Source organism: Myotis yumanensis, unplaced genomic scaffold (genome assembly GCF_028538775.1).
Source record: "Myotis yumanensis isolate MYYU_CA2020_CCGP unplaced genomic scaffold, mMyoYum1.0.hap1 SCAF_3, whole genome shotgun sequence".
Classification (NCBI taxonomy): Eukaryota; Metazoa; Chordata; class Mammalia; order Chiroptera; family Vespertilionidae; genus Myotis; species Myotis yumanensis.
Window position 1 is genome coordinate 164,941,142 of NW_027223754.1, and position 27,508 is coordinate 164,968,649.

Here is a 27,508-nt window from a genome sequence, read left to right on the forward strand (position 1 = left end):
GTGTGTCTGGGTGGGTGGGAGGTGTGGGGCGGCGCTCACATGCCTGTCCACCCTGAGCTCACCTTACAGCTGGGGGAGGAGTGGTCTCGGGGCGCTGATCTGGAACCTTCAGGGAGGTTTCCAAACTGGTCAGGCCTAACGTGCTGTGGGCAGAGCCCAGCCTGAGGACACAGGTGCTGGGACTCCAGGGCCTCACATCCCTGATGTCAGCGTGGATAGAGCGAGATCTCTCCATTCCCAAGCCCAAGGCCTGCCCCAGAGGGTCCTGTGCATTCGGGGGCGGGGGGGGCGGGGGGAGGAAAGGGGGGCTCCTGTTCTCCTAGCCCCTCTGCCTCCAGATGGGCTCACACTACCTGTACCCATAAATCCAGATGTGAAATGAAGCTCTCTCCCTCCCCACCTAAAACCCAACTCACAGACAGCAGCTGTCAATAGTTTCCTAAGGACGTGGCCTGTGGGGACGCAGAGGGGCAGAGGGAAGACGGGTTATTCCACAGCTAATCAGGTGACACACACGGCAGCCGGCACCCTGCTGCTTGCCCGTGGAAATTTCCACTCGTGTCACCCACTTCCCTGTCTCTTTCTGCTTCCCTCCCTCCCTCTCATTCCTCAGCCCTCCCCCACCCCCCCCCCATTTCTCTGCTCTCCTTCTCAGGGGACAAAACAATACCTCTTATGTCTCACACAGGGCAGCTGAGCCATTTCTGTGGCTATGCCGGCCCTAAGTCACCCATGCCCTAGGCTCTGCCCTTCTATCCTTGGCAGTATTTCGAGATGTTTGCCTAAACAGAGGTATCCCTCCCTAAGAAGAATCTGCTGAGCTACTAAAATAATCCTGTCTTCACCTCTTAACCACCTCTGGGTGCCAGGACCTCGCCCCTGGACACATCTACCTGCCCAGTAGATGCCCCTGCTTGTCCTCAGGCCCCTCAAATGAAACCTTTCTCAGAATGAGGTTCTCCTCTCTCCCATCCCCCAAACGCACCCCTCCTGTCTCCTCCCGCTCAGTTGGAGGCACGAGGGAAGCATCCTGACCCTTCTCCCCCTCCTGCCTCATCCACTAAAGGCCTCAGTCCTGCTGCTTTTGAGCCCCTACATGTTTCTTGACTGTGCTCTCTGCTTGCACCCCTGCTGCCCTGCAGCCTTTAACCGTTCTCTCTGTCTGCTCCCTTGCTCTGCTCCAATCAATTATCCACACTGCAGCCCGAGTGATCTTTCTAAAATGCAAATCTGATCCTGCTGCTCCTCTGCTGAAATCCCTTCAAAGCTTTCACCCTCTCTGTGAGCTCCATGCATGCACGTGCGTGTGTGGCCTCCAAGGCCCCTGCTCCTCCTACCTCACCTCTCTCCATCCTTGCCTCGCACTTTACCCTCTGGCCTCATCAAATGGCCAGTGGTTCTGCAACGCTCAGAGCTGGTCTCTCCTTGGAAGATGCTCCCTCTTCTTCTTGGAGAGCCCTTCCCCTCCTGCTTGGGTAACCCTGTACCATCCCTACGGCTCAGCTTCAATGTCACCTGCTCCTTTCTTAGGCGAATCCACCACACCTGGACATTTTTGTGCACTACAGTCATCATAGGGTGTTGCCATGGTGTTAATGGGTCTCCCCAGTGAGGCGGTGAGCCCCTGAGGGGGCAGGAGCCAAGTTTTGCTCATCCCTACATGCAGTATCTTGCACAGGGATTGATCATAGTAGGTGCTCAATAAATAACTGTCGAATGAATGAGTGAATAAAAGCTTCCCTTCTTCTGCTTCTTGTAAGACTGCGCTTTTATTGGCTGTTTGGGGGCGGGGGGTGAAGAAGTAGGAGGAGTGGGTGGCCCCGATGCTGGGTTGGCTATGCTTCACCAGCTTTTTCTTTTATTTTATTTTAAAAATATGTTTTTATTGATTTCAGAGAGAAAGGGAGAGGGAGGGAGAGATAGAAACATCAATGATGACAGAGAATCATTGATCAGCTGCCTCCTGCCCACAGGGGATTGGGCCAGCAACCTGGGCATGTGCCCTTGACCAGAATCAAACCCAGGACCCTTCAGTCCAAAGGCCAAAGCTCTATCCATTGAGCCAAACCAGCTAGGGCTTCACCGGCTTCTTGACCTCCTGGAGGCAGGTGACTTTCATACCTGCTTCCTTTCAGCTGCCTATTCTTAGTCCTATACCTACTCTCACCTGGGACTGGGCCCTCTGAAATCTTCCAGTGAAACATCCCAGCTCTGATCACAGGCTCTGGCCACCCACCTTCCCCCATCTCAGTCACAGTACCCCCGCTGCCCCGCCCCCCCCCCCCCCCCCCCCCCGCGCCTTTCTGTTCTCCCAGCCATCCTGGCTTGACCCTACTTTCTCCAGCCAGATGCCCTGGCATCTCACTTTAGTGCCCCCCTGTCCTGGCTCTCTTTTCTCCCTACCCCGCCACACACCTGCATCTCTCCATTCTTATTCTGCTCACACCCTCTGCCTACCATCTGCACTGCTGAGCACTGCTGGAGACACTCGCCCAGCCATGCAGACCGCTGCCATGACAAGTCCATGGTTTCTGGCCTCAGCAGGGGTCGCTGCTCTATTCTGCAATCCTTACACCACCCTGGGCGGCTGTCTCCCCATTCTTCTAAGGCCTCCTTCAACTTTCCCCACTCTGTTCAGGTACCCCACTCTTCTAGCCGACCAACTTGCCTCCTGCCCACCCAGAAAGCCACGCCAGCAGGCAATGCTTCCTCCCACCCTTCCAGCCACAAACTCGCTGGTGGCTGCCATGCCCTCACCGGCTTCCCTGTGCCCCCTGAGTAGAGGCAACCCTTCTCTCGTGTCGAATTATGGGCCCCACCCATCTCTCGGCCGTTCCCAGTCTCATCTGTGGTCTGCACTTCTCCCTCTCCTGGCTTCTTTATCACCTGCCTGGTAATCTTGACATAGTGGAGAGACCATGACTTTGGAATGCCTTTCCTCTTTGTCTCCTTTTTAAAGACTTTGTTCAAGTCTGAGTCCTCCATGAAGTCTGCCCTGATTTTCCTTTCCAGCAGAGGCAGGGCAAGCTGCATGGAGAAGTTGGGCTTGAGCAAAGCCATTACTAGTAGCTACTTCTGGCTTTGGCAGCCTCACTGCCTCCACTGTTCCAGCACAGACTCCTATGCTTTCCTGGCTTAGAGGATTCTTTCAATACTTACTCAAGGAACGGAGGCGTGGGCAGTGTGAGTGACATTCCTCCGCGCCTCGGTGGGTCCTCTGCCTGAGGCTGTCCCAAAGAACCTCAAGGGAATCTCTCTTCTGCCCTCCCTGGGGGACAGACACTTGCCAGCTCTCCATCTTTCCTAGCCTCAGTTTCTGTGCCTGTATACCAGGCACCAAACAACGGGCCAGCCTATCTGCTGAGACCTGTGATAAGAGAATACAAGGGAAAGCATTTGGACATTGCCATGCAGTGCCTAACTTCTGTGACTTCAGTTTCCTCCCTTATAGAATGGAGACTAAAATTCCCACCTCCCCACGTGTCATTAGGAGTCAATGTGCTAACTCCTAGGAGGGTGTTTCTCAGCGAGAAAATGTTGGTTATTAGAACTGCCCCTCCCCTCTCCAGTGAGACAGCTGTCTCTGGGCTGGGTGGGAAGGGTCCTGGTTGCTGTGGCAGCTCCAGGACAAGCAGCACTGGTGGCCCCTGCTCTGGACCCCGGAGGCTGGGCATTAAGAGCAGTGGCAGCCTTTGTTTCTGGCTGGCCCAGAACAGAGCCTCCGGGGCCCTGCCTGGCCTGGGACAAGGTCCTTCATCCCCCGAGGCCAGCCAGGCATTGGCCAGGGCCCGCTCCAGTTCCAGCCAGCACCTTGCCAGGCCCAGCCAGTCCTGGGCTCTAGCGCCACGCTTTGAGGTCACTCATGCTCAGAGGCCTTTTGCCAAGGCCCCACACCTGGCTGCCTACAGCTGCCTGTCAGGTGGCTGTGTGCTCTTAACCTCCCAGAGGCCTGTCTCTGGGCTCCCCAGATTTCTGAGAAGGGGTGTGTGTGTGTGTGTGTGTGTGTGCGCGTGTGTGTGTGTGCGCGCGCGCATGCATGAGGGAAATGTGAGCTCTGACTGAGGACCAGGTTTGGGGGGAGGTGGGGCAGCAAGAAGGATGAAGGTATCAGGAGAGAAGAGGAGGGGCATTAAACACATGACAGAAAGGGAAGAAGTCAAGACAGCTTCCCTCACATCATCTCCCCAATCCCCACAAAATGTGGCAGGAAAGGAAGTCTGATCTCATCTGTACCAGACAGGGGAGGAAACTGAGATCAGAGAGGGCCTAGAGAGCTGACCCTCCAGCCAACCCTCCTGTCCATCCATCTAGACAGCCAGCCTTCTGTCCATTCCTCCTTCACCCCAGTCCTCCGTCTCTTCACCATGCCTACCTTTCCACCTGGTTAGACCTGGCAGCCCTGGGCAGAGGGGGAGTGGAGGGGTAGGACGCCTCCTAGAGGAGAATCAAGGCTCTTCCTGGGTCCCATCTTCAGGTGGAGCAGAGGGTCACAGGGGTGACTGAGCATGTGTGCTTGAGTGTGACACACGTGCGCCTCTCGGGGAACACACGGAGCCAGAACACGAGTGGAGGAGGACTGGCGAGACTGTCACCTGCACGGAGTGAGCAGCCCATGCCGAGAAGACGCGGCCCCTCGGCACAACTGAAGGTCAGCGTGGAGGTGCAGGGCTGGGTGTGTGCCGGCTCCTGCAGGTCTTTGTGAGCCGGGACCTAGCGGCACGTGGAGGATCAGCCACCACGGAGCACAGCGCCCTCTGCTGGCCAAAAAGCCCGACTGCGCAACTTGTCCGTCCAAAGCCCTAGGCCTAGGGTGGACCCTCTCCCTCCGGCGGGGCCGGGAATTCCCTCAGACTGGGTGCCTCGCCCCGCCCTGAGGGTCTGTCCCCGACAGGCCCACCTGTCAGAGAAAGGAACGCAAGTTGCTGGGCTGGGGAGAGGCCAGCCTCCCAGGCACCTGAGTCTTCTGGAACCTGAATGGGAAAGGACTCCCCCTCTTCTGCATCCCATCTCGGATGGTGGAGGGGGGGTGGACTGAGAGTAGCTACTTCCTAGTGGCCCCCGGGGACCCAGGCCTGAGAGACTCCCCGTGTCCTCCATCCCCCACGTCTGGAGCCCAGACCCAGAAATCGCGGTCGAGAAGCGCAGCAGTTGTGCATTCGGTGGACGAGGTCCCCCTCTGCTGGTCGGAGCTGGCATTTACGGCGGGACAGGGTGGAGGCCGGAGCTGGCGAGTGGGGGGCTGCCCCTTTCCACAGGTTCTCACACGCATAACTGCCTTTTGGTGTTAACTGCACGCTGATGAGGCGGGCAGGGCAGGGCAGCTGCAGCTCCCACTCACAGATACTAGGCTCCAGTGTGGAGGAGGACTGGGGACTCTGCCGCCCTCGCCCCCAACCCCTGGGACTGACCCTTGCCAGTAGGGTCTGTAGACTCTCCCTCCTCTTCTCCACCCATCTCCTACCCCTACTGGCCCCTCGTCTTCCGAGGCAAAGCTGAAGACTGTGGAGCAAGGTTCCCAGACAAGGGAAAAGCTGGAGCTCAGGTTCAAACCTCCCGGGAGAGCAGAGGCCGGACCTGGGGGTGGCCAGGGTCCCAGATGTGTACCTGCTGTGTTCTCTTCACACTTGTTTATCGAACGCTCACCCTGAAGTGTCTGGTCCTGTTTGCACAGGGCTTTATTTCCACCCATTGTCTCATTTTATCCTCACAACCACCCATGAGTACAAGTAGCCCCACTTTACGGAGGAGGTCATTGAAACTCGGAGGGTTTATGTTACCCAAAGTTAGGCGTCAAGACTTGGACCCCAAGCAGACGCGTTAACTCTGATGCAGGGCCGTGCCCTGAGCTGCTCATCTGCATCCCACCCTTTCCCACAGCGAGCAGCGGTCCTAGGAACCTCATTCCTTCATCTCATCTGATCCCCACTGCAACCTGTGAGGGAAGCAGTTTTAATCCTCATTTTATAGCCTAACAGATGGAGGCGTGGCCGGTTAAGGGGGTTCCCTAAGGGGTGTCAGTGGCAAGGGGACAAGAGCCAGTGAGGGCAAAGCAGTGGGCCCAGCGAGGAAGATGGTGGGGATACTGGCTGGCAGGGGCAGGGAAGGGGAGACCAGAAAGGAGCTGGGCCAGTGCAGCGTGTGTGTGTGTGTGTGTGTGTGTGTGTGTGTGTGTGTGTGGTGGGGCAGGGCTGCTGTCTCTGAGCACAGGCTCCCAACATGGCTCCTTTTTGGAACACGGAGGGGCAGAGAGGGGAGTCCAGGCTGTGCCTCCTCCCTGATGACAGACCTGGCTGGTCACCCCCTTGGCATCTCAAGGGGCTGCAGGCTGGCTCATTTCTCTCCCACCCTGCCTGGCACACCCTCCTCAAGGGGCAGGGACTTGACATAGCTGAGGTGGGAGGGGTGTGTAGGCGGGAGGTTGAGTGAAGAGGATGCCTCCTTCTCTGCTCCCACTGCCTCCTCCTGACCTCTAGCTCGCTTTCTATATTTGGTCTCTCTCCCTCTCCCGTCCCCCCCTCTTGCTCTTCCCACCCCCATCTCTGACTCTAGGCCCCCCTGGCTCAGCTTCGCTGTCTTTCCACAGAGGCCTGTGGAGCCCATGGGAAGGTGTGGGATGGTGAAGAGGAGCAGTGATGAGGCAGGGTCCCAAGGAGAGGCTTTTGGGGAGAGACGAGGCAGAACATGGATGTCAGCGGTTTATTGGGGAGCCCCCACTCCACACCCCAGCAGCCCTAGCCCATGCACCTAGAAGCAGAAATAAATAAGGCAGCATTTAGTGAGCCAGTCTCTCGCCCTCCAAAGGAGCTCTGGGGAGGGTCAGCCTCTGCCATCCTCGGGGCTGGGGTCCTCTGGCTCTTGAGGAGGGGCCGGGAGGGTGGGGAGGAAGAACGCAGGCCACTCCCTGCTGCCCTGCCCCTGGGGCGGGGCGGCCTGTGAGCTCAGTGCCGTGTTCACAATCTCTGAGGTCTGGCCTCATGGCAGCAGCCTGCCCCGTCTCAGAGAGACCCTCACCCCATCGGACCGCAGTCCCGGAGTCCATCATGGGTCCCTGCTCCCATTTCTAACTGCAGCCTGGGAGCGAGTCCCTCCTCCCTAGCCCAGAGGACCCGCTGTGGGGGAAGGAAGCTTTGCTGTCATGGGGGGTTTTTTTGGGGGGGGAGGGTTTCCCCTGCAATTCAGGGGTGAGAGGCTAGCCCCTGTCTGACGCTGGTCAGTGGGCGGTCAGCTCCATGGTCTTCTTCCGCTCCTCCCGCTGCTCCTCCCAGTCCTCCTCAGGCTCATACGTGCCCTTGACGACGGCCACACGCTCACTCAGGCTCAGGGAGTTGGGGAAGAGCAGGTAGAAATAGAGGATGGCGGCCAGGGCAGCCCCCACGATGGGCCCCACCCAGAATACCTGAGGGAGACAAGACGGCATCAGCGGGCTGAGCCCCAGGCCTCAGAGACCCCCACTCCCCGCCTCCAGAGGACAGACTCATGGACCCTCAGAAAAGACAGACATATGGACTCCCAGACCCCCAGAAGGAAAGACTTTCTCCTGTCTCAGGGAGATGGGATCACAGATACCCACATCCTCAAAGGAGGCAGACCAGATCCCCAGAAGGCCAGGGCTCCTGTCTTCAAAGAGACAGATGAGCCTTCAGAGGGAACAGACATATCGATCCTCAGAGAGACGGACAGAACTCCTCTCCCTCCCGCATGGGGACAGGGACAGACTCCGGAGGGAGACCATGAGCTCTCAGGGGAGGTTTCAGATTGTCCATAGAGACAGACCCACGGGAAGGAAGACTGTCCAACCCCTCAACAGGGACAGGTAAGTAAAACACCAGGGAAGACAGACACACAGACTCCCAGAGACACAGACAAAATCCTCAGAGATCAACCTGGAGGGGGGATCCCCTCACTTACCTAGAGGAACAGACACACATAGTCCCCCCACCCCTCACCCCCAACAAGGGTCTCCTTGTCCATATAACTCTACCCCTGCGGGTGATCTGGCTGCATCTTATTCCCTACGGTGTCCCCTCCTCGCTCCAGCCACTGCTCCCCAGGCCCACCCCCAAGGCCAGAAGCCGCAGCTGGTGTCCCAGCCCTCACTGCCAGGGATCAGGGGACGCCCAGACTCACCCAGTGTGCAGAGCTGAACCGCTTCATGACCACTGCGGGGCCGAAAGAGCGGGCTGGGTTCATGGAGCAGCCGGTGAAATAGATCTGGACACAGAGAGGGAGGTGGTGGGAGGACGAAGGGCATGTCTGCTCCCACAGAGCCCCAACGCTCCCAGGGTCACCCAGCAGTCCAGGGGCTCGGCCAGATCTCCAACTCAAGACCTCCAGTTCCTAGGCTGGTGACCTCTCCCTCACAGGTCCCTGTGCACACTCCTCTCTTCTCTGTCCTGAACTTGGGCTTGGTTTCCTGCCCCCACTTCAACTCCCGCTTATTCCCATCTCCCTCAGGCCAGAGAAGGTTTGGGGGGCTCCAGTCTGGGACAGGGTACAGCAGCCCCACCCCAGGGCTCACTGGTCCAGAGAGGTACTGCTCTAGGGCCCCATTATTTGCCCCGAGGGGCTCCCCACAACCCCATCCACATGGCAGCTCTGCTCACCCCTACAAGGTGGCCCAGTGTGACGGACAGGCCAATGGACAGGGCTGGGGAGCCCACAGGGCTGGTGCGGCGGGAGTCGGTGGAGGAGAAGATGCAGAGCGCCAGCTGGAAGGTCAGAATCAGCTCCACCACCATGGCCTGGCCGGGCGTCGTGTTGTTGTTGAGCTGCAGGGGGCGGGTGGGTTAGGATCGCCTTCTGGCTCTACGGCCAGGGGCTTGGGGAAGTGGGTGTAGGGCCTCCAAGGACACCTACAGCCCAGTGCACGTCAAGTCAGGGAGGCCATCTGCCAAAGAGACTACATACTTCCCAGTACGTACAAAGCCTGAGGCGCAGGCCTATGGCCGAAGGGTGGTATGAGGGGAGCTTCTACTGGACATGGCCCTGTCAACGGTTCTGCCCAGTCTCCACCCCCCACAGGCTGGCATTTACCCTCCCTCCTGTGGGCAGCTGCCCAGTTTGTCTACTGCACCCCCAGCCCACCTCCCGCCCGTGCCTGATCCACTGCCAGGGCCAACCTCAAACCCGTCTCTCCAGTGCGGCTGACTCACGGCTTGACAATGGCCGAGAAAATCCTCCTCTGTGTTTGACTAATGAACCCAGTTTGCATGGGACATGGGGGCTAAATCTGGGCCTTCGGGGAGGGGGAGGCAGCCGGGGGCCAGGCACAGGAACCAATATGCAACAGAGACCCTCACATTAGAGCAGAATTAGGGGTTCACATGCATGGTCTCTAAACGGATCCCTTGACACCTGCTGTGGTAGGCGACCGCCGTCCCCTGCAATGGCTGAGAAAAACGAGACCCGCAGCGGCCAGGGTCAGCAGGAGCCAAGATTGCAACCCCTCTCTCTGATGGTTCCATGAAACCACTCCACCGACAGGAGCTGGAGGGCGCAGGAGGAGGGCAGCGCTCAGGGGGAGGCAGGAGAAAAGCAGGAGTTTCCGACAAGAAAGGAGGGGCAGTAGGCACCAGGAGAGAGGCCAGCAAGGGGCAGCAAGAGGGGGGCGGCAGAGGAGGAAGGTAAGAACCGGGAAGGCTGAGCAGGCACACCCCCGCCTGGGTCTTCCTCTTGCTGGCCTGGGTGTGCTCTGGCCCACACGGTGCATCCGTTCTGGAGCTGGAGTCCGGGGCCTAGGCCGGTCCCGCTCCACCCCCAGTCCCGGACACTCACCGCATTAACGGCCAGATTGCCCCGCGCGTTCAGAGGTGCCAGCCCGTAGAGGATGCCCGCCCCGGCGATGGCGCCCACCAGCTGGGCCACCACGTAGAAGACAGCCCGCAGCAGGGAGATCTGGTTGCCCACGAGGAGGGCCAGCGTGATGGCAGGGTTGATGTGGCCGCCGCTCACGGGCCCCAGGGCCTGGGCCAGGGTGCCGATGGCCAGGCCGAAGGCCAGCGAGATCTGGAGGATGGAGGGCAGCGCCGACGGCCACTGAAGGGCCGAGCCGAGGCCGAAGAAGACGAAGATGAGGGTGGCCAGGAACTCGGTGAACACAGCCTTGACGAAGGCCACGGAGCACACCTCCTTCTTCATGGTGGCCGTGGGGGCCCGGCGGCGGCGGGGGGCGGCCGTCGGGGGGGCGGCGGCGGCGGCGGCGCGGGGGGCGAGGGACTGGCTCCCGGGCGCGGCGCGCTCTCCCGGGCCGTGTGCGCGGCTGGCGGCCTGGCGCGGGCGCCGCAGGGGTGCGCTATATAGAGGGCGGGCGCCCCCGGCCAGGGCGCGCGCGGGGGGGCAGGGGGCGGCTCCCGCGCTCCGCAGCCAGCACCGCTCGCAGGGAGGGACCTTGGCAGCCGCCCCGGGCTCGCCGCCGTCCCGGGCCCCGCGAGCTCTCCCGCCGGGGCAGCGGACGACCTGTCGGGGCCAGGTGACGCGGGCGGCGGCGCAGACCGGCCCCGCGGCGGGGGGCCCGCGCATGGCGCGCTCCGGGCGGCTCCCGCGCTCGGCTCCGCGCCCGGCTCCGCGCCGTGTGTCCCGGGCCCCGCGGACACTGTGCTCTGCGCTCCCGTCCTACCGACCTCCGGCCGGCTGCCTCCTCCGGGCAGTCCCCCCGCCGTGGGCTTCCCGCTTCTCCTCCGCGGGCCCTGGGTCCAGCTCCTCCTTGGCCTCCTGCGACCCGGGCATCCTCGCCCGGCCTCGCCCCCGGCGGGCTTGGAGTGATGCGACTCCCTGAGGTCAGCGCCACTCCGCTCCCTGCCGCCCGTGGCGGGGGCGGCCGGCGGGCTGGGCCGTGCAGGGCCGTCCGACCGGCCGTCGTGGGCCTCTCCCTGGCCTGGGCCGGGCGGTCCTCCGGGCTCGGAGCGGGGGCGTTTGGGGAAGAGCGGGCACCTTGCCAGTCTTCCCCGCGCCTGGCCATCCTGGACCCCAGCAGCCACAGGGCAGCCCTGGAAGGAGACGGTGGGGCCCGGGAGGTGCCCTCTGCTCCGCAACCGTCCCAACCCCTCCAGCATGGCTTCTTGGGGGGTCACTTTGTACACTGGACGGGACGGGGCATGGTCGTTAGGATTTCAGTCAGGGAAGAAGCCGTGGGACTTGGGGTGCTTTAGTGGGGTGTGGTGTGGGGTGCAGGGCACCGCTGACTTCCCAAGCCCGGTCTTGGCCTCTCCCGCCTTCCTTTCAGAAGCCCCCACTCTAGATCCCAGCTTTTCCTTCTCCTCCACCTTCTGATCCCCCCCCACCCCCCACCCCTTCGCAGCCTCTTTGGTCTCCTTGTCCTTCACATTCTCACTCTCTGCCTCTCCCCTGGCTTCTCCTTCAGTCTGTTTCTCCAAACCCCGTCCATCTCTCCTTTTCAGACTTTCTGTATTTCTCTTTCGTCTCTCTCCCTCTCTCTTTCTCTCCCTCTCCTTCTCCTTTCCATTTCCGCTCCCCCGATTCCTTTTACAGTCTTAGCCTTAGACTCTCTAGTTCACCTTTCTTCTGCCTCTTAATTTCTGTGACTTTCTTGGTTTCTGTCTGTCTCTACCTCACTTCTGTGTCTGTCTCTCTTACATGTGGTCTTGTTCAATGCCCTCAAAGTCAGGTCCTCCCACCCCTGGGCTGGGTGACACTTTCTTCCAGTTCCCTCCTGTCCTTGCACCTTCTCTCTGAGCTCCTAGCTGCTGCCCACCATCCCTCCCACCTCCCCCTTTTCCTATCTCGGGGTTAGGCATGTGGGGAATGAGGCTGGAGTGCCCTCAGGGCTTGGAGGAGGGGCAGGGAGTGACACTCAGGATCCCAGGAGAAGGGCTGCACTGAAGACCTCCCTCGTCCAAACCCCCACCCTGTGTGTCCTTGGGAAGCAGTCAGCACCGAGCCTGGCGCAGAGTGAGGCTGAGTCAAGTTTCCTCATGTTGCAACTACAATTTAAAAAGCCCCCTGAAGGCTCTGTGTGGTGCTAAGGTGGCGGCGCAGCAGAGAGAAAGAACAGGTGCTCCTCTGTCAGTCTGTCAGGCAGGGGCTACGGGGAGGGGCCGGGAGGAAAGCCAAGGGCCTAGAGGTCCGGGCTCTGGGCTCCGTGGCAGCTAAGAGGCCAAAGAAAACAGGGACCGAAGAAACCCTGCTATTGTTCCTCCTGCGTCCAGTGCTTCCTGTTGGAGCAGCTCCTCCCCCACATCTCTCCTCTTAAGGCAGGAGGGCTGTCTGTCCTTTCTGCCTTGGGTCCTGGGTCCTGCTCCTGGCAGAGCATGGCAGCTGTGGGTAGGATTTTCATCTGGGCTTGGGGCTCAGGGCTTGTTGTGGGCCCGGCCCAGACTGGAACAAGGACCCTGATAACCCCACAGGCTTTGAGGGCTGTTGAACTTGCCTCCAGTCTGCACCTCCCACCTTCTTTCTTATTGTCTCTCTCTGGGCACTGTCTGCATGAGCCCACAAGTGTCTTGGAGTGGGAAGGAGTCAGCAGTGCTCGCGGGAGACTGGCCACCAGGGGCAGCTCCTGCTTGAGGATTTGGCCCAGTCCTTTCCATCTAACCAAGGTCTCTGGCCTCCACGGTGTGATTCGGTTCTGAGCTCTGTGTGAGGAAACCCAGGCTCAGAGGTCCAGTCACACTGTGACTTGAGAGGGGACCCACAGTGTCACCAGGAACAGGCCTGGTGTGGCTGAAGAAGGAGGCCTGGCTGTTAAGATTGCTCAGACGGGGCAGCTGGTTATGTTTCCTAGGCCTGTGCTTGAAATCCTTCCCTCTCTTCCAACTCTCCACCAGGGTCACTCGGTCCCCAGGTTGTCACAAAGAACTACAGGATCTCCTGTGTCCTGGACTTGTCTTTCCTCTGAGCACTTGGGCCCTGCCCTGCCAGCCCCAGAGGAGTGCTTCCCTGGGGCCTTTGTGGGCTGGGAGATGGGTCTCCCCATCCGTGGCAGGGAGAGTTAGAGTATCTCAGGGAGGGCGCCTTCTCTCCTTTCCTCACGTGGGGACCACTGTGTTCTCTGGAGGGCTGGGGGTAGAAATGGTAGGGTAATTGACAGGAGGTGATGCCCCTGGGGCTACACATATCCCCAGTGTTGGGAAATAGTCATTCATTCACTCCACAAAGAGTTATTGAGCACTTATTGTGTACCAGGCACTGTTCTAGGCACTGGGGATATAGCCATGAGCTAGCAGACATCGCTGCCTCGTGGAGCTAATATTCTAGTGAAAAGAGACAGATGACAAGTAATGGACATGTGCAGATTATAAGGTACAATAGCATCTGTTAAGTGCAATGGAAAAATAGGGTATGTGCTTGGGTGGGAGTGTAAAGGGGTGTCAGTGTAGGTCTTACGGAGAAGGTGACAGCTGAACAAAGACTTGAAAGAGGAGAGGGAGAGAACCATGCATACGTCTGAGGGAAGAGCATTCCCGGCAGAGGGAGCTGCCAGTGTTGCTGGAGCAGAGGGAGCAAGGGGAAGCTTAAGGAGGTGAGGACAGAGGTGGTGGAGGTTGGTAGACCTGTGCACCCCCCAAAGGACTGCTGGCTTCACTTGAGAGATCAAGGAAGTCACTGAGTCGAGGACCGATGTGGTCTGACAAAGTTTGCAACACGACCCCTCTGCTGCAGTGTTGAGAAGAGACTGGAGGGGCAGGAATGGAAGCAGGGGGGCTGATAGGGACCTATCCAGGGAGAGATGATGGTGGCCTGGACCTGAGGTGAGGATGATTGGATTTTGGATCCCCTGTGAAGGTAGAACGGACAGGGGTCTCTGATGGAGCTCACGTGGCATGTGAGAGCAAGGAGTCAAGGATAATGAGCTTTTTGGCCTGAGCAGCTGGAAAAATGGAGTTGTCATCAGTTGAGATGAAAAGACTGTGGGAAGAGCAGGTGTTTTTTAAAAAAAGTTTTTAAAATTGATTTCAGAGAGGAAGGGAGAGGGAGAGAGATAGAAACATCAATGATGAAAGAGAATCATTGATCAGCTGCCTCCTGCACGCCCCACACTGGGGATCGAGCCTGCAACCCGGGCATGTGCCCTGACCGGGAATCAAACTGCGACCTCCTGGTTTATAGGTTGACGCTCAACCACTGAGCCAGTGTGTCCGGGCATGGGAAGCGCAGGTTTGGAGAGAAGAGCAGGTGGTCAGTTTTGAACACGTGGAGCATTAGGTTTGTCCCAGACCCTGGAGGTTCCTGCCCTGATTTTCCAACACGGTGCTACAGCCAGCACGAGGGGACCAAAAGGGGCTGCTCTTTACTCTGTCTGCAGGCCACAAAGTCAGGTCCTCCCACCCTGCACACGTTAGGAAAGAACCTACCCATGTCTTGGTGCCCTCTCCATGGTACCACCTGTGTCACAGAGCCCTGATGCTCATCTGGCCAGGTTGCCACCAATTAGTTGAGCATTGAAATCCTTGCTGCACCATTCCTAACAGCAGCTCTGGGGAGCCCAGGACGTGCCAGCGACCCCAGCCTGCCTGCTGGCACTTTGGACTGTACTGACCATTTCTAAGTTGTGGAAGAAACAAGCACTTATTTGCAAACGAGCATTTATTGAGCTTACGATATGCAGGGCACTGTGCCAGACAACACGGATGAGTGAAGATAGACAGGAGAATGCCATCTGAGAACTGGAAGGAGCCCTGCCCCCTGGAGGGCGTACAGTCTAGCTGGGAGGCATTGCATATATACAGCTTAAAGATACAAAACATCAAAGCAACACTTGCAGGTGTTTATCTGGCACAAAGTGGGGCTATGGGAATGGAAGCTGCTGGGACCCAGTGGTCAGCTACCTCCTCCCTCAGCTCGAGCCTTCTCTGTCCCCAGCCTGGGGACCTATCCACCTGCCTCTATGCTGCCCGGCCTCTGTCTGGTTTGAGGTGTGACTGACTTCCATCCTCCTCCACACTGAGTGCTCTTCAAGGGCAGAAACCATCCCGGTGTTCTTCGTCGTTTTATTCCTGCCCTGCCAGAGCCCTCCCCCGGGCCCTGTGTCCACCACAAGTCAGTGGGTTGGGCTGAGCAGGCTCAGTTGCGTACTTTGGTGTCTGCCAGGGGCTTCCAAGAGCGGCCTAGGACTTGCCTCAGACCGGACCTGGTCTCCTCTGACTTCTGACTGGAAAGGTCATGGGGTTTTGAATAAAAGGCCTCAGTTCAAGTCTTGTCTCCACGACTTTAGACCTGTTTCTTAGCTTCAGTTCATAAAAGAGAACGAACAGTACAGGGATGGGCCACTTTACGAGGGGGATACATTCTGAGAAATGCATCGTTAGGCAATTTTGTCGTGTGTGAACATCATAGAGTGAACTTACACAAACCCGGATGGTATAAACCCAGTAGTTGTGTGTGCTATACATTTATACTACTGACGGCGCAGTAGGTTTGTTTGCACCGGCAGCATCACCAACATGTAATTGTTGTGCTATGATGTTACGATGCTTCGATGGCTACGACGGTCAATAGATGATAGGAATTTTCAGCTCCATTATAATCTTATGAGACCACCGTCGCATATGTGATGAGTTGTTGACCTAAATGTCATATTACGGCGCATGACAGTGTTTGCCCTGCCTCTCTCACAGGGTTGGGATAAGGGAATACTTTGGAAATAAAACCCCGCATGGTTGGGGGCCACTGTCCTTCCCTAACCTGCCTGCAGTTTTAGGAGGATTAAGTGAGATAATGCATGTAAAGCACCCAGCACAGAGGCTGGGACACAAGAGATGCTCAATAGGTGTCAGTTCCCCTCCACCCCCATCACTTTGAATTCTGCTTTGAACTCTGACCTCAGGAACCCCAATCCATCCGGGCAATCAGGGCTAGAAGCGGTGGGGATCTCACATTTAGTTCTGAGGGAGATGAAACCCAGGAAGTGAAACAGATATCGAGAGAAATCCTTGGTAACTTCTAAAGGGACAGGTTGAGGTGAGGTGGGGTGCGGATGAAGTGCCTGAGACACAACCAGGCTTGGCCCACAGCTCAGTGCTCTGCTGTCTTTGAACTTTCAGAGGAGGACAGTCAGCTACCAGGCGTACTGCCTTGCAGGTCACTTTGGTCTCTGGCTCGACTCTTCCCCCTGCAATGAGGTCAAGTGGCCGGTCCCCGGGGGTTTGGAAGAATCATCTCCAATGGCCCAGGGCAGCCTTTTTCTGACCCCAAAGGGAGCTTTGGTCAAGGAAGACAAAAAAGACAGATGCAGAGGCCGGCACAGTTACAAAAATGTTCCTGGTACTCGGTCCACCTCTGAAGGGAGAGGAGGGCAGGAAGGGGCTGGAGACTGGCGCGCAGTGGGTGCTTGGCGCAGTGTGGTCCAGATACATATAAACGCTTCGAAAGCATGAAGGCATCAGAGAGCATGCAGAAGGGGCTCAAGGTGTGATTCTTAAGGTAGCTATGCAGCAGGTTGGAGAGGAAGGAGAGAATGGATGGTCAGCGTGCACTCAGGTCAGGAGAGTTGCAGAGGCCGGACCAGGAAGGGGCCAGACCCAACCCTATCTCCTTCTGCCTGCACCTTGGGGTTCTTGGGGCTCTCCTCTGCTCTGACTACCAACTAAAAGAGGTAAAAAGAGGAAGGGGGGGGGGTCAGGTCCCTTCTTCATTCTAGCCCCAGGAAGCAGAAATGATGAAAGAATTCCAATAATGAGTGATAATGGTATGAGGAATCACAGTTCACACAGCATCTCTACATGCAGTGTCTCACTTAATCCCAGTTCATCTCCTTTGAGAGCCAACGCACTGGCCTGGGAGTTTAGCAGCCCCAGCTCTAGACACAAACCTGCCTCTGCCTGGACAATCTCTCCCTTCCCTACTCTCCCCATGATACCTGTCCTGTGGTGGGGCTGGAGGGAGGGAGCATTGGGGATGAGGAGGAGGGACTGGAGAGGGGAAGAGCTGCTGCTTGGGGATGGGGCCTGTGGTGGGATGGGTGATGGAGGAGTGTTGCCCGGTGCCTGTGGTTTCATGCCTAAGTGCCTTCCTTGCTCAGCCAGCCGCAGGGTGTGCTGGGTGAGAGGGCTCACTTGCGAAATGGAGTGTCTCCTTTCAAGAAGTGTCTAGTTGCAAATTTCTCCCTCTCCCAAGACAAAAGCCAGGGGCCCACAAAGAACTTTTGTTTTCTCCGTCACAGTGGGAGGCTAATCTCTAGGTCTAGAGCCCCCTGGAGGTGGGGGCACATGCATACATGTTGGTGCGCGCGCGCGCGCGCGCACACACACACACACACACACACACACACCTGCTTCCTCCCTTGGAGAGATCCTCCCTCAGGGCAGAAGGGGGTCCATGGCCACCCAGTTTTCCTTTTTCCCAGGGGTCACTTCTGGGGGAGCAGTTCTCTGGTCGATACCTCTCCGCCTCTAGCAATGGGTCCTGACAAGTCTTAGGCCCAGCGTTGAGCTCCAGGAAAGTTTCCAGGAGGGGCAGGTAGGGAATTCACGTCCTTGCCTCTCACAGTGGCCTCCAGGTCCTTCCCTTCTCCAGGGGGCACACTCTTAGAGCGCCTGGGGAGGGTCCCTGGCGAGGACTCATCCCCGGCAGAGGAAGTGGAGTTACTGCAGGAAGGGAGGAAGGGGCCAAGGGGAAAGGGAGAGCGAGACCGCCAGCCAGTGCACACGGGCACCCCCACAGGCCCGCGTGCTCACACTCAGGAGCATGCACAACCCTGCGCTTAGGGACAGAGAGGCATTCGGGAATGAACACACTTGCACACTAGCAAAACCCCCTTCCCAGACCCCCCCAAGACGGGGCCTGCACACTCTCCCCCCAACCCCACCCACTACTGGAGACAGGCTCTCCAGAATCTTCCTCTGCCCGCTCACCCGCCCTCCTTTCCCAGCTCGTCCCCAGCTCCCTGCAAGGGGCCAGAGAGAGTCCACTGCTCTCCAGCCTGCAGCCTCCAGACGGGGTCAGCCAGGCTCACCCCCCCCCCAACCCCCCCGCACCCCTGGGAGTCGTGCAGGCCCTGGAGGCAGCTACTTTGCCCCGGGGGCCAACGTGGGACCCGGGGCGGGGCGGGTGGGCCGGCAGGGGCCCGGCCGTCGGCGGGCGGGGCGCCTAGGCCTTGCTGCCGCGCGGGAGGCTCTGCGGCGAGTGCAGCTCCACCGACTGCCGCCGCCGCACCTCGCGCTCCTCCCAGTCGGTGTCGGGCTCCAGCCCCTTCAGCACGGCCAGGCGCTCCGACAGGCTCTTGGAGGACGGGAACAGGACGTAGTTGTAGAGGAGGGAGCCCAGGATGGCGCCGACCAGGGGTCCGATCCAGAAGACCTGCGGGCGGGAGCGGAGGGCGCTGGGCGCGGGGCGTGGGGCGCGGGAGCAGAGAGCGCGGGGAGCGGGGCGCGGGAGCGGAGGGCGCTGAGCGCCGGGCGCGGGGAGCCGGGCGCGGGGTGGCGCGGGGCCCTGCTCCTCTCCCGCCGCGGGTGCGGACCGGGCCGCACGCGGGTATAAAGTGCGTGTCCTGTGATTAGAAACGGCCCCGCGGGCTGCTGGGGGCGACCTGTGAGTTGGGGTTCCGGGTGCGGATTCCCCGCGGAGCGCCTGGGTGACTTGGACACCGTAGTCACCCTCTCCGCGCCTCAGTTTCCTTTCATGATAATACCGCCTGGGGTTGCTGTGAAAACTAAAGGAGCTAATATTTGCAAAGCACTTAGAATAAGGCCTGGCGCGCACTAAGCACTAATCAGCGCCCAATAGAAATATGTGTCAGCATAACTATTACCGTTTATCAAGTCCGGAGGCACCGAGGGGTCTGTTTGCACCAGTGACCTCACTTAATCCTCGCAAAGGCAGTGAGGCCCGAGCGCGATGGTTAGCCCTGCAGGGTGGACCCCAGGGACCAGGGAGAAGGTGTGGGGTCCCCCTCTCCCGTCTGCTCCCTCTGCTCCCGCTCGGGCTGAGATGGGTGTCTGGGGGAGGGTTCTGCTCTTACCCAGTGGTCATCAAATTTGCCGGTGACAACAGCGGGCGCCAGGGAGCGGGCAGGATTCATGGAACAGCCGGTGTAGTGGATCTGCAGTGGGAAGCAGGGGAGGGAGAGAAAGGGGGAGGACTGGGCAGGGAGTCCTGTGCCCCTCTCCAGACCCTGAGCTCAACCTGAAGGGAGTCCACCCCGCGGACAATGAAGTTCATGTTATGTTTACTGGGCTCTATTCCAGGGGTCCTCAAACTTTTTAAACAGGGGGCCAGTTCACTGTCCCTCAGACCGTTGGAGGGCCGGATTACAATTTAAAAAAAAACTATGAACAAATTCCTATGCACACTGCACATATCTTATTTTGAAGTAAAAAAAAACAAAACGGGATCAAATACAATATTTGTATTTGCATGTGGCCCGCGGGCCGTAGTTTGAGGACCCCTGCTATTCCTTTGCGGCTGGAGTGATATCTGGCCTTAGGTATCTGGCAGTCAGACCCTCTGGGGTGTGTCTGTCCTTCCTGGGAGTCTGTATCTGTCCCTCTGGGGTCTTTGTCTGCCATTTTGGGGGGGGATTCGGTATATCTGTCTCTAGAGTGGTCTCTGGGTGTGTTTCTTTGGGGGAGAGTCTGTGTGAGGCTAAGGCCATGACCTACTCCAAGGAGGTGGCCCAGGGCCACGGAGAAGCCGATGGACAGGGCAGGGGTGCCCAGGTTGTCTCCACGACGCTCATCGGTGGAGGCGAAGATGCAGATCACCAGCTGCAGGGTCAGGAAGAGCTCCACCGTGACCGCCTGGCCTCCTGTCGTGTTGTTGCTGAGCTGAGGACGGAGGGGGAACAGTGAGCACACTCCCGCACTGGCTCCATCGTCCTGCCACGACTCCAGGGCGGCCTCTGGGCTGGCTGGGAGCCAGAACACCTGGGCTCACCAGCCACCTTAGTCCAAACGACTGATGGCTTCCTCCTGGGCCCGTGGCCCAAAGGCAGAGGGATGATTCCCCACTCAGAGGTAGGAAAAATGCTCCATAGCCCATTAGATTCGGGGGCTGGGATTGTGTGCCTACAATGTGAGCGGAAAAGGATGGGGAATCCAGAATTTCTGTTTCCTTTCTTTCTTTTTAAAATGTTTTTATTGATTTAAGAGAAGAAGGGAGAGGGAGAGCGAGATAGAAACATCAATGATGAGAGAGAATCATTGATTGGCTGCCTCCAGCACGCCTCTCACCTGGGACCGAGCCCACAACCCGGGCATGTGCCATGACTGGGAATTGAACCATGACCACCTGGTTTATAGATCGATGCTCAACCACTGAGCCATATTGGCCGGGCTAAAATTTCTGTTTCTTGAAGAGCAAGAAGATAAAAGGTTTTGAATACAGCAGGAAGTTTAGGCCAGGTAACAGGAAGGACTTCCTCTCTCCCTAGGCCATAAGATACTGATGTAACCAGAGGCCTATGGTCAAAGGGCTCCCAGGGACAGGGACTAGGATCAGGGGATGTTCCTAGTGTGCCCCATACCCCCCACAAGTCTAGCATATGACTCTTTCCTCTAACCCTTGACTGCTCCCTTTGACTTTGCCTGTTTCCCACTGCATTCCAGGCCTCAGTTTTGCCCTGTGGATTTGCTCTCTGCACATACCATGGAAGTTGAGGTGAGGGTGCTGGAGCCCTACATTGTGATGTCTCCATACCCATGTGGGATACCCGTGACCCCAGAAGACCCTGCCTTGGGCAATGAGAGAACTTGAGGCCAAGCAAAGAGGTAATTTCATAATTGGACCACACCCAGAACTGGATTTCTCTCTGAGTTTTGTCATTCTGTGCCCTACACCCTGCCCTTTGGGGCTGGGCACTGAACCAGGTAGAGCTGTGACAGCTCTCACCTCCCATGCCCCTTCTTCAGCCCTTGAAACCCGACCCCTGGATCCTAGCCATTGGACTGTCACTGTTGGGTCTCCTAGGGCCTATTCTCAATCCTCTGTGACCCAATGTCAAAGCCTGTAATGGGAGACAGTGAAAAGCACTTTAAAGGCAGACACTTTGGAGGCCTCTGACTTACCATGGGCCCCTATTTACTTCAGCCTCAGTTTGTCCTTCTGTAAAATGGGGATTAACAAAATTCAGGAGGACTGTGTGAGGACTGGAATCGACAGTGGCAGAGCCCCAGCCCCATTCCTGCTGGTAAATGGCTGCTCAAAGGGAGACGGTGTGGACATGGGTTCGGTGTCAGATGGCTCTGGGTCCACTTCCAGTTACTGACACTTACTGGTTCTGTGACTTGAATCAGTTGAATGCTGAGCCTCAGTTTACCACTCATGGTAGAGGGTCACAGATTTCACCTTACAGCATTATACCAAGAATGAGATGATATCTGGCCTGGCGTAGAGCAGGTGCACATCAATGATAACTCCCTGGTGGCCAGGCTAGCCTTTCTAGGGACCTCAGAAGACACCTGGGACAACTTTAAAGTCTTCTGGCTCCCTCTAGCCTCAGGGTAAGTCAGCCCCACTGCTGCGTCCCTCCAGCCAGGCAGGGGTTCTCCTCAGTTCCCCAAGGTAGTAATAACCTCGGGGGAATGCTGAAACCGGTTTGGCTCAGTGGATAGAGTGTCGGCCTGCGGACTCAAGGGTCCCGGGTTCGATTCCGGTCGGGGGCATGTACCTGGGTTGCGGGCACATCCCCAGTGGGGGGTGTGCAGGAGGCAGCTGATCGATATTTCTCTCTCATCGATGTTTCTAACTCTCTATCACTCTCCCTTCCTCTCTGTAAAAAATCAATAAAATATATTTTAAAAAAAAAATAACCTCGGGGGAAACCTCCCAGACCCTTCCATTCTGAGGGCTCCGGTCAACTCTGACATGATGGAGGAGCAGGACTGAGAGTCTCCCTGCCCCCTTAGCAACCCCGTTGTCCTGCTATTAAAGGAGATTCCTCAGTCACATTCTGAGACTTTCTTGGCCCTGTTCTCAGGAAGTTGCTCTTTCCGTCTAAGTGAACCTCTCCTCGCTGCCAACTAAACCAATTTTGTCCTCAATGGAAATGGTCACATTCCTCAGTCTGTCCCCTGCCAAGGCCATCCTAGCCTTTTCTCAGCCCTGAGCCCCAAGCCCCACCGCATTGTCCATTCGGAAGAAGTAAGAAGAGAGAAGCTCCCTGATTGGGATACCCTCGTATGAGAAAGGGCCACTCATGCCGAGGAGGAGGTGGCCACAGGGACTGTGCAGCACTCTTCAGAGACACCAGAGCTCTAACCTAGTGGCCCAGGGACAGATCAGGCCCCCAAATGCAGGAAACTGAGGCCCAAAAGAGGCACTTGCTGCCTGGGCTTGGGCTGGGGGACGGGGGGTGTCAGGGTTCTGATGAGGGGCACGGACCATTCCTCCCACTCACGCCTTCACATGCCCAGGCCTTGCCCAGAACCACGAGAGGAGCGGGTGGGGGCATGGAGGAAGCTGCGGCATCACCCTCAGCTCCCAACGCACCCAAGTGCCCAGCTAGCCACCATTCATGGTGTCAGCAGTTAGCGCACGGGCTCCAGGGTCCGGAGAGACAGTGCCCCTTTGCTTCCCCTGGGTTCTGGCACGTTCCCTGGGATTGACACACTGTAGAACTTTTGGCTTGTACTTCCCTTCTCTGAGCCTCCGTTTCCTTGTTTGCAAAACAAGACTTAGGTGATAGCTCAGGCCGGAAGACCGTGAGCTTTGCAGCCAAGCCTGGCCTGAGTCTGGCTGTGGCACTTGCCCTCTCTGAGCCTCAGTTTCCATATTCTCAAGGAAGGAGGTACCCATCCCTACTTTGCAGCGCTGTTGTGAGGTGTCAGTGCGAGGCTATGAGGAGGCCCTCGCCTGAGGCCAGTGCATGCTGAAGGGGAGTTGGGCCCTTCTCCCCTCAGAACCTCACTTGGAGGTTCCTCCCAGCTCGGAAAGCACTTCTACTTTGGGAGCCTGTCCTCCAGAGTCCTAGCCCAGGTCTCACTGTAATGCAGGCTCTTCCTCCACGAGGGAGGGCAGACGGTACCAGCAGCGCCGGGGGGGGGGGTATCGTATGGGCTTCAGCTCTGGCCCTGTTGCTCCTTCCACCTGGGTCTCCTATGGCAGTTGTGTTCCTGGTTCCAGCACCTCTACCCCCACCCCGCAGCCTCCGTCTCTCTCCGCACCCAGGCCCTCACCCAGACCTGTTCCCTCCATCCCCTCCACCCCCGGGGAGGAGGTGCAGTTCGGGCTACTCACCGCATTGATGGCCAGGTCCCCTCGGATGCCTTCTGGTGTGATCTCGTGCAGCAGAGCGGCTCCTGCCACGGCCCCCAGCAGCTGGGCAGCCACGTAGAAGGCCGCCCGGAGAAAGGACACGTGGCAGCCCACCAGGCAGGCCACCGTCACCGCAGGGTTGATGTGGGCCCCGCTCACGTGGCCCAGCGCCTGCACCAGGGTGCCGATAGCCAAGCCGAAGGCCATGGCAATCTGCAGCACAGAGGGCAGGGCCTGCGGCCAGTTGAGGGCCGAGCCCAGGCCAAAGAAGACGAAGAGGAGTGTGGCCAGGAACTCTGCAAACACGGCCCTGGAGAAGGCTATGGACCGGAGTTCCCACATGCTGCCGAGCTTTTCAGAGCTGGCCCCACTGTCTCAGGGCAGGAGGCTTGGGTTTCTCTCTCTCTCTCTCTCTCTCTCTCTCTCTCTTTCTGTTTCTGGGGAGGCTGGGTCATGGGCATTTACAGGGTCCTTCCATCCAGCATTTGGACACGTGGGGTGGAGGTGGAGTTTAGATTAATACTTCTTCACCCCTATGGCTTCCCCCTGCCCCCACTCCCCACCCCTGCCCACCACATGCCTATCACCCCATCTTGGCCTTCACAGCTGACTAATGTTCCCCATTAATGAGCTCCAGATAAGGACTGACGTCCCCTGGTTTTCCGTGTTTGTCCCCTCGGTTAACCCCAGGGCTGTTGCCCCAGGGCCTCCCCGGGGCCCCGTAGGCTCTGTGAATGAGGATTCTGTAGATTTGCCAAAACCCCTCTCTCTGGCTCAAACTGTTGGCCAAGGCAGGGGCAGTGCTTCACCCACAACTGACCAGGGGAGAGGATGTCAGTGCTACCCCTTCTAGTGACTGGGGAGTTCTCCCTGCCGTCTGACCTCCAGTTATTTCTTCTTTAAGGGGATGGAAAACAACTGGTTGGCCTGTGACGCGGACCTTCCGGGGCACAAAGGTTTTGTGCCTCTTCTGTGCTTGCTTTCTTGCAGCCAATCACCCATAAGTCATTAAATGTCACCCCCTTCCTGGAACCCCAGCCAAGTAGCAGCTCCCAGGGCCTAGAGCAGGGGGCAGTTCCAGTGGCAGTGGGACCCTGGCACTGGGTGATGGAGTGAACCTAGGGTTGACAGGCAGCTGCGGGCTTCCATTCCAGCACCCCCTCGTCCCTCTTTGTGAACCCCTTCTCATCCAGCTCTGTAAAAAGGGGACAATAATGACCTTATCGGATTGGGGTTTGGATTTAATAAAATAATGTACAGACGGTGCTCAAAGCAGTGCCTGGCCCACAGTAAGCCATCAATTAATACCAGCTATTATTGATAGTATTATTTATACTCTGAGGAGAATAAGTCTCCCCAAACTCACATGTTAGGGTTCCAGAAGCTGGGACAGAATCTGGGTCCCCCCTGGAGCTCAGAGCCACACAGGGCTCTGGGGAGGACATTTCTGAGAGGCAGTGAGCTGTGCAGGCTGATGGAGGCCACAGTGCTCGATAGGCGGCTCTCCAGCCTGGGTGCCCAGGCAGCCCAGCACCGGGCAATGCCACTTCCTGCCATCAATGTTGCTCCAGCCCAGGGTCTAGGAGCCATTTGGGTCTGGAATACGCCCCCCCATATGACACCCCACTGTTCCCAATCCCTCCAGCCCTGCTCCTTTCCTGGGGATGAAAAGGCAGAGTCAGGCTCAGAGTGTGGTCAGGCCCTGCTCTACCTCCTGACCAGCAGGTTCCCATGCAGTCCCGGCCCCAGGAATGGAAATCTGGGCCGATGGAGACTGTAGAGTAGGACCCCTTGTATTGTATCACGGGGGGTCATTGAGGTCCAGGGAGGGTGAGTGGCTCATCTGAGGTGGCCCAGCAAGCTAGTGGCTGAGCTGGGACTGGAGCCTAGCCCGGAGAGCATTCTACCACACCCCTCACTGCCAGTCACACTCCAGGCCTCAGTTTCCTTGTTCAGAAAATGGGAGCAATGCTGCCCACACCACAATTGTTTTGAGGATGGAGCAAGATAATGAATGGGAAATATTTTGCAATTGAGAATGCACCATCCAAATATATAGAGGGACTAGTGAATCCTGCTAGTGAGGAGGCGGAGGAAGAGAAGGAGGAGAGGAAGGAAGAAAGGAGAACATGACCGACCCCCACCCCCCAAATCAGGAATTCTCATGGGGCTTGTCCTCTGGGGTATTTCCAGTGCCTAGAATGGTGCCTGACACACAGGTAGATGCTCAACTGTGTCCTAAATGAAGATAGCCCCCCTCCACCCCTGCCTCCTGCTGGGAGAGGCTGAGATGAATCCAGGTGGGCTGGGGACTGGGGTGGACGTGAACTCCATACTCCCCACCTCCACCTGCCCACTCTGAGTCCAGCACCCAGTAGTTGTCCAATATCTCCAGGTAAAGCTCCCCCTCCCTTGACCTGCTGGCCCCCCTCTCCTTCTCCAGGGCACAGCTCTTACTTGGCACCCTGGTTCTCTGCTCTCAGCCATCCCTTCCCAACCTCAGGCATTCCTAATGCTCTAGGAAGAGATTCAGAGGGAGGGACAGATTTTGACTTGGCCTCGTCCGTGCCTGGGCCCGAGGCTGGGAGGAGGGGAGGGTGCCAATCATGCCCGGGGCCTTTGAGTCAGGGAGACAGAAGGTGTTCCCATCAAGCCACGGGTCAGAGCCCTGCTTCCTGGCAGGCCGTGGGGCACCCCTAAGGGGAGGGCGACGTTTTGTCTCCAGGGACCTCTATGTGGTGTCTTTATGACGTCCATGGTGCCATCAGTTGTATGATGCACGGCTAACTCGAAATGAGAAAAATGCTTTTTTGGAGATGGGTGGTGGTAATGGTTGCACAACAGTGTGGCTGTACTTAATACCATCGAACTGTGCACTTAAAAATGGGGAGGATGGTACTTTGTAGCAATTAAAAATAGTTTTAGGAAGTGAATAAAGGAACATGACCTGAAAATTGCTTTTTTAAAACCAATTTTTATTTTGTGTATTTATTGGAAGAAATCTTTTTTATTTATTGATACCTCAGTTTTTTTAAGTCAAAATCTCTCTTGCGCATGCATAAAAGAGGAAATTATAGGCAAAAGAAATTGGCTGAAATTCAATTGAGCCTTGAACAACAGGGTTTGAACTGCGCGGGTCCACTTACATGTGGATATTTTTCCAAAAAAATGCTGTAAATGTATTTTCTCTTCCGTATGATTTTCTTAATAACATTTTCTCTTTTCTCTAATTTGCTTTATTGTAAGAATATAGTATATAATACATATAACATACAAATATGTGCTAACGGACTTTATGTTATTAGTAAGGCTATTTGTAGTTAATAGGCTATTTGTAGTTAAGTTTCAGGGGAGCAAAAAGTTATATGTGGATTTAGACTGCACAGGGGATTGGCACCCCTAATCCTCGTGTTATTCAATGGTCAACTGTCGTCCTAGAAGATCTTCTTCACAGAGTCCACATTTCCTAAGCCCGGCTTGGTCTCAGATCCCGAGTGTTTTTCTGCACAGTGTCCTCTGTGCGCCAGGAGTGCAGTTGGGCACCACTTCCACGCGACTGTCCACTGCTGTTCCCGGAATTCCTTCCCAAGCCTCGGATACTCCTTCTGTAAACTTTACCGCATGTGTTTCCTTGCTTCACGTGTGACTGGCAATCACGGTGCCCTTTTCTCAGTAATAAAACATACCACAGCTTCATCTACTTGTGAGGCTGTGCCTTTCTTAGGTTTCATCAAACACTTGGCTGTTGTTTTGCAAGAAAATATGGAACTGCTCTTCAGTGGTAACTATTTGCTTCACTAATATTACATTCATTCTGCGCTCCTGTTTCCCCGTCTTTGTGTATACACAATAACTCGGTGTTTAACTGCGAAACCACAGTGTAGCCTCCTTGAAGACATTTAAATAGCAATTAAGTTGAGCGGATGTAGGCAGGAGAGGCGGGGAACTTACCTGACCAAGTTTAAGTACAGGTAGTGACAGCCACTCCCAGCAGCTCCGAGACAACACGATTGAAAGAGACGTTAACATGAGAAAAAAGAGTCCACCTTAGAGTGGATGAAACGCAGCAGTTATGTCAGCATGCACTCAGAGCTCGCTCGGTCATGCACTGCTCTCAACATTCTGCATGTTTTAACTCTCTTCATCTCCACAGCAGTCCTATGAGCTAAGCATCCCATTTTTTAGAAAGGAGGAAAATGAGGCAGAGAGGGGTTCAGTAACTTTCCGGAGGCCACACAGCTGTAAGTGGGGAGGCAGAATTAGAACCCCAGAAGTCCGGCTTCAGGAGGACTTTTCGATTGTGAAAGTGAATCACCACCTTCAGAAATAATCAAGATGGAAAAGAAGTGAGAAAGAGCCCTGG

At 57.1% G+C, this 27,508-nt stretch overlaps 2 protein-coding genes across 2 annotated transcripts; both read right to left on the reverse strand.

Moving 5' to 3' along the window:
• Positions 1 to 6,682: 6,682 nt before the first annotated feature.
• Positions 6,683 to 10,219, reverse strand: AQP5 (aquaporin 5). The gene is made up of 4 exons (XM_070410269.1): positions 9,775 to 10,219; positions 8,604 to 8,768; positions 8,128 to 8,211; positions 6,683 to 7,396 (listed from the first exon to the last, which is right to left on the reverse strand). The coding sequence occupies exons 1-4, from the start codon at positions 10,135 to 10,137 to the stop codon at positions 7,211 to 7,213; spliced, it is 798 nt and encodes a 265-aa protein (XP_070266370.1). The 5' UTR covers positions 10,138 to 10,219; the 3' UTR covers positions 6,683 to 7,210.
• A 4,304-nt stretch (positions 10,220 to 14,523) lies between these two features.
• Positions 14,524 to 23,645, reverse strand: AQP2 (aquaporin 2). Its single transcript, XM_070410270.1, has 4 exons — positions 23,128 to 23,645; positions 19,554 to 19,718; positions 18,914 to 18,994; positions 14,524 to 18,252 (listed from the first exon to the last, which is right to left on the reverse strand). Exons 1-4 carry the CDS (start codon positions 23,485 to 23,487, stop codon positions 18,043 to 18,045), a joined length of 816 nt encoding a protein of 271 aa, XP_070266371.1. The 5' UTR covers positions 23,488 to 23,645; the 3' UTR covers positions 14,524 to 18,042.
• Positions 23,646 to 27,508: the final 3,863 nt, after the last annotated feature.